The 13,637-nt window shown below is 39.2% G+C and overlaps 1 protein-coding gene across 1 annotated transcript in view; it reads right to left on the bottom strand.

Moving 5' to 3' along the window:
* Positions 1–737: 737 nt before the first annotated feature.
* The window catches only part of MAP4K3 (mitogen-activated protein kinase kinase kinase kinase 3), a gene marked incomplete at its 5' end in the record, with an annotated part of 38,125 nt that continues 25,225 nt past the window's right edge, over positions 738–13,637 (bottom strand). Inside the window, 7 exons of the mRNA XM_010286440.1 lie at positions 738–1,309; positions 3,818–3,873; positions 6,543–6,613; positions 9,102–9,194; positions 9,313–9,381; positions 11,911–12,082; positions 12,945–13,048. Of these exons, the coding sequence (XP_010284742.1) occupies positions 1,222–1,309; positions 3,818–3,873; positions 6,543–6,613; positions 9,102–9,194; positions 9,313–9,381; positions 11,911–12,082; positions 12,945–13,048 (653 nt within the window). The remainder of the gene's footprint in view (positions 1,310–3,817; positions 3,874–6,542; positions 6,614–9,101; positions 9,195–9,312; positions 9,382–11,910; positions 12,083–12,944; positions 13,049–13,637) is intronic.

Here is a 13,637-nt window from a genome sequence, read left to right as displayed (position 1 = left end):
ATAAATCACTTTAAATTTAGTTTGGTTTTTAGTGTATATTATCACAATAAAATATAAAGAACATATACAAAAAAAAGGAGTCAAATGTGTGCATTTTGCTAAAACTTGGCATTTACATACTCCATTGAAAAATAGCAATCAAAAATACTCCTGATCAAAACTAAGTTCCTGTGATGCGTAGTAACATTGTATTGTTTGAATGAGGTAGTAACTAAATTATTTTGGCCATGTGTTAACATCTTAAATCAAGAAAAGTGTGAAAAAGGTTATAAGGCCAAAGAAAGACAAAATGGCAACATCTTTGAGCCATTTCCACAATGTGGAATGTATCTCCTTTTTGTTGTGATATGAAACTACTTAGTAAGACAAACAGTAATACTAATTTTTATCATTGTATACACTAATAATTCAAACACCTTTGCAGTGTTACAGGCAGTAACAGTACCACTAGTCTGAGACTGACACTCGTCCAGAAAGTATTGTTTTCAAGCATATAGAAGTAATTGTAAGGAGAGTGTTAATTAAATATAAAAAAACAGGTGTTTAACTGGTTTGTTTCACGAAGAAAACTACCCAAGTAAACTTAAAAAAAGGGAACTTTGAAGCCCAAGTCATACCCACAGTCACAGCCTACCTTTGTGACTAAATAAATCACATCAATACATTGTGCAAACATGAACACCAGTGTGTTGCATCAAAATTAAAACAAGATTGTAATCTGATTACAGCCTTGGTTACAATTTCTAAAAGTTAAGATTTACTTGTATTAGTAAATGACATATAATAAAATACAATAGTGTTAAATGTACTATATTTTTGCTAGCATCCCACTTTATAATAAACACATGAGAAGTCCTTAAAATAGTACCCCCGATTTCATTTTTGCATCCTCAGCAACTTTTACATCTGTACAGGTAAGACTTGTACTTAACAGGAGGAACACTATCTACAGAAAGTCAGTGTAGGTCTTCAGCAAGAAGTTTCACTGAAAAATACTGCGTATGTACAAAGATTACATAACAGTAAATTAAGCACTTCTATGGTATCATAATGCTTATGTGTCCATACCACAAACAATTCTCATCTTCCTCTCATGCCATAATAAATTATAAAGTAACTGAAGTGGGGTTACTGCAGCTTCTGTGCTATTTCAGCCAGCCATGAATGCTGCTGCAGCAGGAGTGTTCTCTTGTCAGGTGAGCTGCCTGCCATGTGCTGTGCTCAGTAACTGTTCTCATGCCCTGCAAGGATGTATAAATTGCTGTTGGCTGTCGGGTTATCTGTTGGCCTACTCTCCAGCACCACGACCCTAAAATGGAAACAAAAAGCCACAACATCAAGTAAGCCTTCATTTAAAAACATCCCTAAGTATAACTGTAAACATTCCTTCTCAGGATCCATATGACCAGTGGTCATTTCTCTTTTCCTGGACACCTCTAGTCCAAAAGCTGCTCAAGCAAGGCCACCCTCATAGCTAGCTCAGGGTCTTGTCCAGGCAAGGTCTCAAGGATCTCCCACAGCCTCTCTGGGCTCCTAGCAGTGTTCAGCCACCCTTCACCATGATGTTTTCCCCTCTTTGATCCAGCTGGAATTTCCCTTGCTGCAATGTATGCTGGTTGCCTCTCATCCTTTCAGTGGGGGCTTCTGAAGAGGATCCATCACTACTGCCTGGCCACTACCCCTACCGCCTGGGCGTGTGCTTCCCTAGAGCTTTGCAAAGCTAACCCCTTAATAAGGTTCCAGTTCTAGAAGTCATCAGTCTCCCCTTCACCATTGGACATGATAGATGACCAAAACTGACTCTTGTGTGAGCATTTCTAGTCTTTTCCTGAGCCCATGTAACCTAAATCCACAGAAACTTTCTCCACTTCTGAAAGTCCCAAAGACCTGCAGGCTGAGAGAGTCCTCAAGAAAAGGACTGTTAAGTGCAGAATCTTCTCTCTCAGCCTATTTCTTGCCAACCACTTTTTCAGCCAGCATTGGAGACAAGAGACTGTGTTAGCTGGACTTACACTACAACTGCAAATACCATAAAGGAGGTCCTAGATCAGACCTTTCTCTTCAAGGGAGAGAAGTTCTTCTCTCTTCAAAGGAGAGAAATTGGAAGCCACAATTCTGTTTCACAAACTATTTGAGATTTTTTAATCAGGCAAGAACTGCTAAAACTGTTAAATGGGCCAGGATGTTCATGATTGAATTCTCCTCCCCAAACACCCTGAAGTAAAGGTAGATTGTGGGAAATTCAAATCCATCTATTATGCATTCACCCAAGGAGAGATTGCTTGCTTCAAAACTATTGCTCAGAAAAACCTACCCTCTGCACAATGTGCTCCACAAAGGGAATGACACCTCATGCCATGAGGCACTCCCTGCTCACCAAGAGAAAGCAACATGCAAGTTCTTATCAGACTGATGTCACGGTTTTGGCTTCTCAGAACCTCAGTTTCTATGAACTGCCTAAGAAATGACATGTGTTACTGGAAAAAGGTTTCACAGCTCAAGCACAAAATATGACAGAGCTGCAAACAAAATGGTATCTGAAGAAATGGGAGTTAATGTTTATCACAGTGCTAAGTCTTTAAACATTGTCTCAGACTTGGGAGACTATTAGTGCAAGCCAGAAATAGATGGAACCATATTTGGGGAACAGGATATTATTTTTCCAAGGCAATGATTTGCAATGTCATGCTCCATTGTGACGTCAGACTTGTCTTTAAATTGAGCTATGCTGTCTCTCAACAACTAAGAGAAATGACATAATAAAGATGAGCTGCATGCATACCTCACTGGAACAGCGAATAAAACCCTCAGGTCAGAGATGAGTATTACAACTACCAGTTACCAAAAAGCTATCAGGTAGTACACCTAAGGCAGAATCCTCAAACCCCAGCCAGCAAAAATATCTAGCTGATAAAGCTACAGCACCATTCACTGCTGTTGATGTTATGGGTAATTACAGGGCTGTGCATCAAGCTTGGAGAAGCAGAATATGGGGAAAGCCTTTTGTTGATGTGAAGCTTTTTTGGTTAGTTCTAAGATGTCACAAGAGAGTGAGTTTACTGCAAGTGACATAAGACAGAGGCAATTCTCAACAGAAAAATTAAAGCCCATCTTTGCACTTCATATGAATACATTACTGGTGTAATGTCAGCATGCACTCTGTACAAGACAAAACTTCTGCTGTTACAGAAGTACAAAGTTTGACAGCAGGGCAGAGAAAGTTGAGGAAGTCGGTGACACTCCTAAAATAGCAGTTACTGACTCAGCAAGCTGGTATCTGATGGGTCAGATAGACACGGTGTTAGTGTCCTGCAAAGCAGATGCCAAAGAACAGCTACGCTGGGAATTATCAAGAGCTCTTACAAGACCTGAGCTGTCACGTTATGAGGACAACTGATAAGAGTTCCTTTCTGGGGGTGAAAGTGAGATATATATATTTTTAAGCATTTTTTGCATTTGTCTCAAGAAGTAGATCTTGATGAACTACTGCAGCAGAGCATCTGAAAGTAAAGATTTCACCAGTTAAACAGAAGAATTACAGCACAAAAAGGAAGACACTCCTGGAGTTTGTGACTGCAGCCATTTGGCATGTCTGAGTACGTCTGGAAGCCCGCAAACACTTTTAGAAGAATTTTTTTTTTCCTTTTGAAGAAAGAGAAGTAAACTTGAAGGGCTGGAAAGTAGACATATACACAAAAGAATGAGTAAGATGGCTGAAAAAGGAATCACAAGAGACAAGCAAAAAGAACTTTTACAAGGTAGGAAGGACACACATTATTCTTCTATTTTAGCATGCAATGTTCACTTCTCTTCATACCTGTCAGATCCCAGAAGCCTGAATATCCTTGTGTTATCAGAAATTTCTTGTGTGATCTAGACAACAACAATAAAACAAGTGTTCACATGTTAAGCACACTAGTGTTTTTACTGTTTTAAAAATCAACCTAGAGAAAATAATTGACTGATGTTACCAATTTACTGCTGATTTAAATCCACTAGAGAATTTAATGCAACTGTCACTTTTAAATGAGATCTAAAAGTTTTCTGTAATTCCTGCCACATTATGTAAACTCCTCTAGTAGCAACTGCAAGCACAACAGCAGGGCTCAGCACTGCACAGCATGCAAGCTACAGGGGCAATTTTCTTTACAGCCATGACTGAAATAGGTAGCCGTAAGGTGCAATTTGTCTCACTCTAGAGTAGAAATCCAAAATGGGTCAGGGAAGTCACACAAAATGCATTTTATGGAAGTTCTGAATCATAGTAATGATGCAGTAAGTTCATATTGTGAAAACCTTAACAGAGAAACATAATCTAATTTGTGATACTTATGCCCACTGTGAAAACATAGTATTTTGACATTTCAGACTATTGCAATAGAGTTTGTTGACTGTGAGTGAATTGTACTTGTGCGATACATCTTTATGATCGCATGAATACCAAAGCATCAAAGAAAACATCATGTTAATCAATAAAGTCAACCAAAGCCCACTGCATACTCCAAAGGATATCAAGTCACACCACAAACTGGCAGCACTGTTTACAAAGCTCTTTTTCTACACAGTCACATTTCACATTCTTGAGGAAAGAAGAGATTCTTCTCTCCTTCCCAGATCCTAGTAGCATTAGCTGGCTTAGTGAATTCTCTTTTGGCACAGAGAACATGCAAGAGAATTTTAATTAACAACGATGAAGTTCCCCACTTTAAGTAAATTACTTCCTGCTTGTTGTGGAGCTGAGTCTACATAATCTTGGTCCAAATTTTAAGCATCTTGTCTCAGAATTCACACAGTTCCCCATTTCATTCTTCCCACTCAAACAAACCACTGTGGAATGTCACACTTGTGGAAGGAAACAACTCTGCAAGCAGCTTAAGTCATCCTCAGTTAGACCAACTGATATTAGATTAGGGAATCTGAACTAATAATGTATTCAAAAGACAAATATGTTGTAATATTAGGTTGGTCAGGTTTTTGTCCTGTGTAACTGCTTCCTACATACTACATAGTATAAAATTCCCCCAAAGTAATGAATACGGTCAAGATCTGAGCCTGGTAAAGCAGGCTTTTCATATTACAAATGAAAATGAGTTGTTTTTCTTCTTAATAGCTGTGGCTAGTCAGGAGCGATAAGGAATTTAATAAGGCCTGAGAGCTTACTCTAGACATGTTCTACAGAGAAAAAGTTCTGGGCAGCTTGCTTTCTTGACAACAGCTCAGTTCTGCCTTCTAGTCTTCATTTAGGTGCTAGCTTTGGCTTGCCAATAGAAAAGTAAGAAGAATGCTCCTTATGCTTTACATAAACAAATATCCACTTGTGCTGCAGCACTCTGGGGCACATCCTCTAAACAACTGGATCAGAACTACTGAGTGCCAATGGGTGGAGTAATCCACTGAGCCTTGCAGAATGCTGCTAACAGGAGTCTGGAGTTGGAGAAGTGCCTAGCAGCGTCATCTCCCCCTCATCATCTGTGCTAACAGCAGGGTGCTGCAGTTCACTATTATGAGTTCTTGGGAGAAGGACAATCATGCCTGGGGATCAAACATGCACAAATGCCACAAGAACCATTTGCAGACTTGGAAATTAGTAGTAGTCTGACTCTAGTCTTTGGTCCAACTTTACACAAAGAGCAGGCTTACTGTCAGCACAGATTAGGTCAGCTGAGGCTTTGTGTTAGTAAATGCAGTTGTGTAACAACACGGAATATCTAAGCTCAGCATGGCATGATTGTATGTGTACCTTAAAATACAATTAGTATTAATGAGCTCAATTTCTCAGCCACTACGACACTGATGAAACAACTGGTGAAGTTTGTGAACATTCTTTAATAACCAAATCAAAAGACTTATTAAGATACTACAAAGCACAGCATTTCCACAAACATAGATGCACAAGGTTTGCAGCAAGGAAAAGAGGAGTTGGGAAGGTACTTATAATAGTTTAACTATGTCTAAAAATCACATCAAACTGGTTGAAGAGAGGGACTACACAAATATTTTAGAAAAAAAATCTTTAGGTCAATCTGACATTTTTCTCCTGAGAATAGAAAATACTTCTTATGAAAGTTGGGCACTAAAATCTTCAAAGTACTTGTAAGCCAAAGGAACATGGAGCAGACTAGAAAAAGATGGGCAACTCATTCGACACTGACAAAAAGCTAAAGCTCAGCAGTGGAGCGTGCAAGCACTGGCAAAGCCCAAATGTTGGTACCCATGTGTGAGAGGTTAAGGGAGTGACACTGGTCTTCAAAGCAATTTAAGGCGAAAGATCAGCATTACCAAGAATTAGACTTGGATCTTTTCTATGGCATCATGGCTTCTTGTTGCTTTCTGCTTTGTATGTTAGACTTGGCAGGGGCCAGCACAGCTTCACTAATTAGTTTGTAGCTTATGAAACATACTTAGAATGAGCCTCCAGCTTTCAGATCTAACCTGGGAAGTTACTGAATGTTTTACTCTTTTTCAGACCACAAGCATTATGCATTTATCCTCTACTTGGCTTATATTAGAAGCTAGAATTTGAACCAAAATGCAGTACTCACCTCATTTGATCTAAAACTCCTTCCTTGCATGCCATGTTTCCAGAACGCTAATACGCTGTCTTGTAAACAGACTGGTAACAAAGAACACTGGAATCAGTTCTGAGGCATAATATCAACTCATGCTTTTAAGGCCAAAAGCATATGACTGCAATTTTGAAATTTGTGCGTATGTTTTATTTTATCACATTCACCCACACAGACTGCAAAATGTCTCATAGGAATCATTGAAACTGCCTCAAAAGTAGCTGCATGTATACATTTATTTAATGAGCAGGGTTTAAAAATACTCCCACCTAACCAGAAAAAGTTCTAAAACTGTCCTTCTGTCTAGTCCTAAACACGTCCTTTCCTTTGAACGGGAAACCTCTCATTCTAACACTAGCAGAAGATACATATTTAATTTTAGCAGAAAAGTTACAGGGATACTGCAGTGACATTTTTCACTTTCCCAGCAACTGTTGGCTACTACAGTCCTCCTGCAATAGCAACACAAAGCTTTAGAGAGCTCTCTACTTCCCAGCCAGTCCCCTTGTCATAAACATGACACAGACACCTGCATTTGAACCCTGTGAAAGGAAATGTGTCTAGGGCCTTCCTCAAAGACAGGGCAAGTGTGTAGGTCCCCAGGAAGAATCTGTCCCACCTGCAACTAGCATCCTGCCTCTGGGCATGTATGCAGGAAAGAAAACAGAGCCCTTTGGAGACACTATCAGGCCACCAGAAGCTTGTTTGTGACAAGCATGAGCTTGAGAGGACTACGGCATGTGCAGAGGTCCCACAACAAGCAGCTTCAAGTACACATACTCCTTTCTCCCTCCATTCTGAACCAACAGGAGCCATAAAAGTAATATTTTCCATGTCAATGTTTTTTTTTGTCCTCTTCTCTGTGGGACATTATGTTTGAAGTGCCTGAAACTTTAAAGCTTCTCCTCAGAAGTAAATTTCCCTCCAACTCCTCATTATTTTTGTTCCCACTGTTCCTCCCCTTCAGGTGCTACCCTCCATCTGTGCACACATTCCTTCTCATCCCTCTTTCAAAAGCATGTGATGCAGTCCAGGAATGTAACTACTGGAGAACTGTCAAAATAAATGTATTCTGTCTTTCTTTTTCACAAATCTAATTCATTCAGACTTTTCACAAAAACCAAAAAGTTTTGTAAAGCGTGACATATCATATAATTTAGTCTTTGAGCTGCTTTATAAAAATGGGACTGTGTGAACACACATGCAGAATGAGTTAGCCAGGAGTGATTCACAGAGTTTATGTAGGCTGTGTTAAGGTATTCCTTTAGAGGCTGAAGGTCTCTGTCATATTCCCAAGACATTTAGCCTAATCAGGGGAGACTCCAGGGTTATTACTCCATTCCAATTGCTCCTAGAGAAGCACGTTACATAGTATGCTGAACCTTTCACTGAGCCTTATCACACAAAGTGAAATGCTTGAGATAGTGTTTCAAATCCTAAAGACTTGACATCTCTATTATTAGAGACCAGATGCATCTCTGATTCTGTACTGTAACAGTAAACAAGTTAATCATAGAGTATCTTGAGTTGGAAGGGACCTATGACGATCAAGTCCAGCTCCCTGTTCCTCGCAGGATGACCTAAAACTAAACCATATGACTAAGAGTGTTGTCTGGATAATCCTTGAACTCTGACAAGGTTGGTGCTGTGACCACTTCTGCGGGAAGCCTGTTCCAGTGACCGAGCACCCTCTCACTGAAGAACCTTTTCCTAATGAAAAATCTGAACTTCCCCTGATGCAGCTTCATTCCATTTCCTTGTGTCCTATCACTGGTCACCAGAGAGAGATCAGCACCTCCTCCTCTGCTGTCTCCTTTGAGGAAGTTGTAGACTGCGATGAGGTCACCTCTCAGCTTTCTCTTCTCCAAGATGAACAAAGTACCCTCAACTGCTCCCTGAAAGTCTTGCCCTTGAGGCCTTTCACTGTCTTGGTCGCCCTCTTCTGGACACACTCTCATAGTTTGATGTCCTCCTTATATTGAGGCACCCAAAACTGCACACAGTACTTGAGGTGCGGCTGCACCAGTGCAGCGTAGAGTGGGACAATCATCTCCCTAGACTGGCTAGCTATGCTGTGCTTGATGCACCCCAGGACACGGTTGGCCCTTTTGGCTGCCAAGGCACACTGCTGACTTATATTCAGCTTGCCAACAACCCAAACCCCCTGATCTTTCCACGCAGCTGCTCTCCAGCCTCTCATCCCCCCTTATTTATATGTATAACCAGGATTATTTCATCCCAGGTGCAGAATCCAGCACTTGCTTTTGTTAAATTTCATACAGTTTGTGACTGCCTACCTCTCTAGTCTATCCAGATATTCAATATTAATAATGAAATCCAACTTACCTATTGATTCAATCTTTCCACGCAGCTGCTCTCCAGCCTCTCATCCCCCCTATTTATATGTATAACCAGGATTATTTCATCCCAGGTGCAGAATCCAGCACTTGCTTTTGTTAAATTTCATACAGTTTGTGACTGCCTACCTCTCTAGTCTATCCAGATATTCAATATTAATAATGAAATCCAACTTACCTATTGATTCAATCTGAAAGTCAAATGTGAGCTCCGATGAAAGTCTGCGGCTGGATTTTAACCTGCCTTGCAGATTCACTATTTTTATGCAGCCTAGAGAATAAATAGCGTATGTCAACCAAGAATCAATGTTCAATATGTGACGTAATTTGAAGACAGACAATATGCATGTATATGCATAAATATATATTTAGTTGATACTAAAACTTACAATCCAAACACACCAAAATGGTATCTCTCTCCAGCTGTGTTACATGTACAATACTTGTCTCTGTAGTGTCTATAAAAAAATGACAGTGTTAATTCATAATATAAATTAGCATGAAATTTGAAATGGAAGTTCTAGAGATTGAGACAATTTAATGAGCTAGTGTGTTTTTATCTACTTAAAATAATCATTTTACCAGTGACATTTCTCTTCTCTTAGAGGCATGTCCACTTATCCAATACGTTGACTATGACAGGAAAACTGAAGCTGTAATATTGAAGTATGGACTTAATCCAGCCTTTTCTGAGCCATGTCACAAAAGCAAACTCACATGTACATTATTCTCCCTTTATCCTCTGTTGATATTATTTAATATCAATAATTTATTTGCAAAAAAAGGCAGATATGAGACTGTTCACACTAAATCTGAATGCTGTTTCATTCCATTTTTCTTCTGCCTTTATTGCTAAATCTTGCTAGGGACTTTTATATTAGTACTTCATACTTGCTGTTATTTTCAGAGTTTCCATCCCCAGATCTTCCAAAAATAGATGACTTCGTTCTCCAAACTCTTAAAAGGGTTACCTTCCTCTCTTCTGGGTTACAGCTGCAGTAGTCTCCATCACAGCAAACATGGGGATCTGACCCACAAGTGATTAGTGGACACATCAACTCAAGAGAAGAGTAGTTTTGGTCCATTTATTTGTTAACATTAAAATTACACAAAAAGCAGCTCTTACTAATTCAGCATTACTGCCAGCAATTCTGTAGGCATTCTTTCATACAGAAAAGAGAAACTCATTAAATCTGTTAGAGATGAGAAATTAGAGCATGTTACCTAAAACACAAAAGCAGCTTTCAGCTAAATAATAAAATCCATGGTCATACTGAGAAGCAAAAAACTCCTCAAGGATGATGGCAGAAATGTGCTCCTTGCGATGGTCCCTCCATCTCTTTTTTGGTGTTTGTCTTGGAAGGTATACGTTTATGATCTTAACAAATTTATAATGCATGACCTTAACTAAAGGTGGATATAGCCATGATGAAAGCATGCAACAGAAGTACTGGAGGACATACACTGTGCAACCACATTATGCAATGTGGAAACATGCACTGCACTGGCTAAAGCTAACAGAGGGATGGCAAGGGGAGAAACTCCCTGCAGTAAGTCTCTGCCAGCTAATTTTTTTAAAACATCTTTATCAGACATTTAGAAAAAAGGTCAAATGTCAAACAATGAAAACTACTATTTGATGGAAGTTATTTGTGACCATATGGTACATGCTTTCGTCATTTAAACAACGAAAAATCTTTTATTGCAGTATCGCTCTCCTGCCAGCAGGGGACAGGAATAAACCAATACAACATGAGGGTTTAAATTAGAGTCAAACAAACAGGAGAATGTAACGACATAGACACAACACAAGAACACACAAATGATTCAAGGAAGCTAAAGTAGTAGTTTTGGAACACACAATGCAATGTTAAATTTTCCACATTAAAAAAAGGAACCAGGAAGGGATTACTATTCTTGTATTTACACATGGATGCAGACAATACTGAGAGAAGAATGACAACATGACATTATGGGTCAAAATTTCTCTTCAGCATGCTACTTTTATAGACTCTACTGATGTGTGAGTTTGAAAATAAAATGTACTAACTCTGAAGTAGTTAAGTGCACTAATTGGCCATCCACTGATCGCTTTAGTTTTTTGTAACTATGCTTTAAGCTGTATCAAAATCTGACCTACTCTTCAGCAGCAAGAAAGTCAGCAGTGGAAACAGTACTTCTTAGTGAATTCTACAGTACACAATCAGCTGGACTCATACGTGTATATGCCAGCACAAGGCTATGTATAAATTCATCATGGATCAACAAGGGCTCTATGCCTCGTAACAACAAAGTTATTTACTGCTTCTAAACCTGCAAGCTATGACTGGGGTCAGCTCACTACTGTAATTAGGTTTAGGGTGGAACATTACAACTCCAGAAAAGTAATTCTTAGCACACTTCCTTCTTAAGAGAATATCTACTGTTGCTCAGATGGTGGTTTCCTCACTCATAGCACCCAGACCTGTGATGGACAGGTACTTGGTTTCCTGCTACCAGTGGCCCTAATCCCTTTCGCTTTCCATAAACATCAGATGAAACAAAATATGCTGTCTCAGCAGGAGCCTGACAACACCATTTCTAAACACACTGGCTTATTGCAGGAGAGCCAAAACATACCTACACTCAGAGCGCAATTCTATTAAAATGTATTAAATAAACATAAGTCATGGTGCCAGGGTAGAGCACAGAACAGCACAGTGTGTAATAGCCAAGTACAGCCTGATTTATGGAAATGCAAGAAACCACAAGTCCATCCTCTGCTATACTCAAAGTCTCAAGAAATTCAATCAGTTCAACAAGTAGAAACATCCAAAAAAAGTGCATGTACGAGCAGGTACAACCAGATACACCTTTAAATGGAGAACTTACAATGATCACATAGCCTTAATGATTTAACCATTAGTTTCCTCAGAGAAAACTACCTTTCTAGTGCTTCTGCTACAATACAAGAGAAAGGAGCATTTCTGAATGCAATTACAACAAACCTGTTTCTGTAAACCATGAAGAGGTAGAATTTGGGTTGACAGTCTCAAACTTCACCACCTGGTTGAAGTCTCTTCCTCTACTGACACCGACACAAACTAAAGGGAATTCCTGCTCAGGGACTACCAGCATTTCAAACAATCTCAGCGGACAAGGTACAGGAAAATCTATGTGCTAGATTAAGAAACAAAAATAGATATTAGAAGGGAAACAAGTTTAGTCTAAGTTGCTTTTAGCTATTTAAACTGTATAGTAAATTTCATGCCACACATTTTGTAACTTGTTTTTTTACTTTGTTTGTTAACAAAATAAAAAACTATGTTTACTTCTTCAGATAACAGGAATCGATAGATACAAAAAGCCTGAGTTATGAAGTTTAGAGACACTTCATGTTGATTCAGTTAAAATAAGATAGGATGTCATTCATCTCATGTGTCCTGTGCAGCTGCCCACAGATGACAAGAGTGCTATACCCATCATTGCTCTCCCCAACTATGGAGGCTCTAAGTCTTGTTTCCCAGGTTGATCAAGTTATAGCAGCTGCCTCTCTACAACTATGAGTCCACCCTGGCTCCGTCTCTTCAAGTGGTGTCAGAGAGGGAGATAACAAGCATTTCTGGGCACATACAGTGTCACAAAGCGTAGAATAAGCAGCTACCTTCTCTCTGGTATAGGAACAAGTCTGCTGTTAACCCATGTTATCATTCTATTTTGCCATGTCTCAGTCTATCAGCCACAGTTTTTTTACTATGCAACTAAAAGGCAATGTTCATGGAGAGAAGGGCTTTGTTAACTGAAGTGCACCACAAAACCAAGAACATTCCTATAAATATTTTGAGTCAGTTAATACATATTACACATTTAAATAGCTATTTTCAATGTAATTTAACAGAAACCAAGAGAAAAGTCTAATAACTCAAGAAAAGGCTAATACTTATTCTTAAAAAGTATAAATAGATAGATAAAAGTATAAATAGATAGATAAATAGATAAACAGAACTGAACATGACAGTATTTCACCTTACTGTAATATTACCTTGATTAACATAAATTTTTGCATTGGTTCAACCCATTCTAACAAAACAATGCTAGACTGCAGTGCTCCGCAAAGGTACTTGTGGCCCGTGTAGGGATTCCTCACTGCCAAAAAATGAGAGGTAGAGTACATTAGTGTACTACGCAAATACAAATTATAAACAATTTCCAACTAAATAACAATCCATACAGTTTTGGAAAATACCCACCACCACCACACTAACCTTTTATACAAGGAAGCTGCTGAAAAGTCAACATCCACACTATGAAAATGGTGACAGTGAGCTTGCTGGAACAAGGGCTGCCCTTCCATCGGGCATGAACAGCTAGTAGCTGGTGCCAAATAAGCTGTAATAAACGCGACTTGCACAAGACCACTGTGCTATTTTTCACCTCTCCAACTCAAAATGAAGTTGTCATGTTTTTTTTAGACTGGTGGGTGGGATTCACTATTTTAGATAGTCTTAAAAAAAAAATAGTTGACTGCACACACATTTGAAGTATCTTGCTCCACCATGTTGGTTTGCCTAAGCCATCTCCAAATCATCATGAGAAGCTGGTAAAGAATGGCTTTTTCTATGACACACAGAGAGTTATCCATCAGGCACTGAACAATCACTGTCACTTGAGAACTGCTCAGCTGCCTTCCAAGCAGTGTCACAGTAAGTCTGAAATCCAGAAGCTCTGTATTTCT

This window comes from Phaethon lepturus, unplaced genomic scaffold (genome assembly GCF_000687285.1).
Source record: "Phaethon lepturus isolate BGI_N335 unplaced genomic scaffold, ASM68728v1 scaffold18954, whole genome shotgun sequence".
Taxonomy (NCBI): Eukaryota; Metazoa; Chordata; class Aves; order Phaethontiformes; family Phaethontidae; genus Phaethon; species Phaethon lepturus.
Note: the sequence above shows the minus strand (reverse complement) of the source record. Positions and strands in the feature narration are given on the sequence as shown.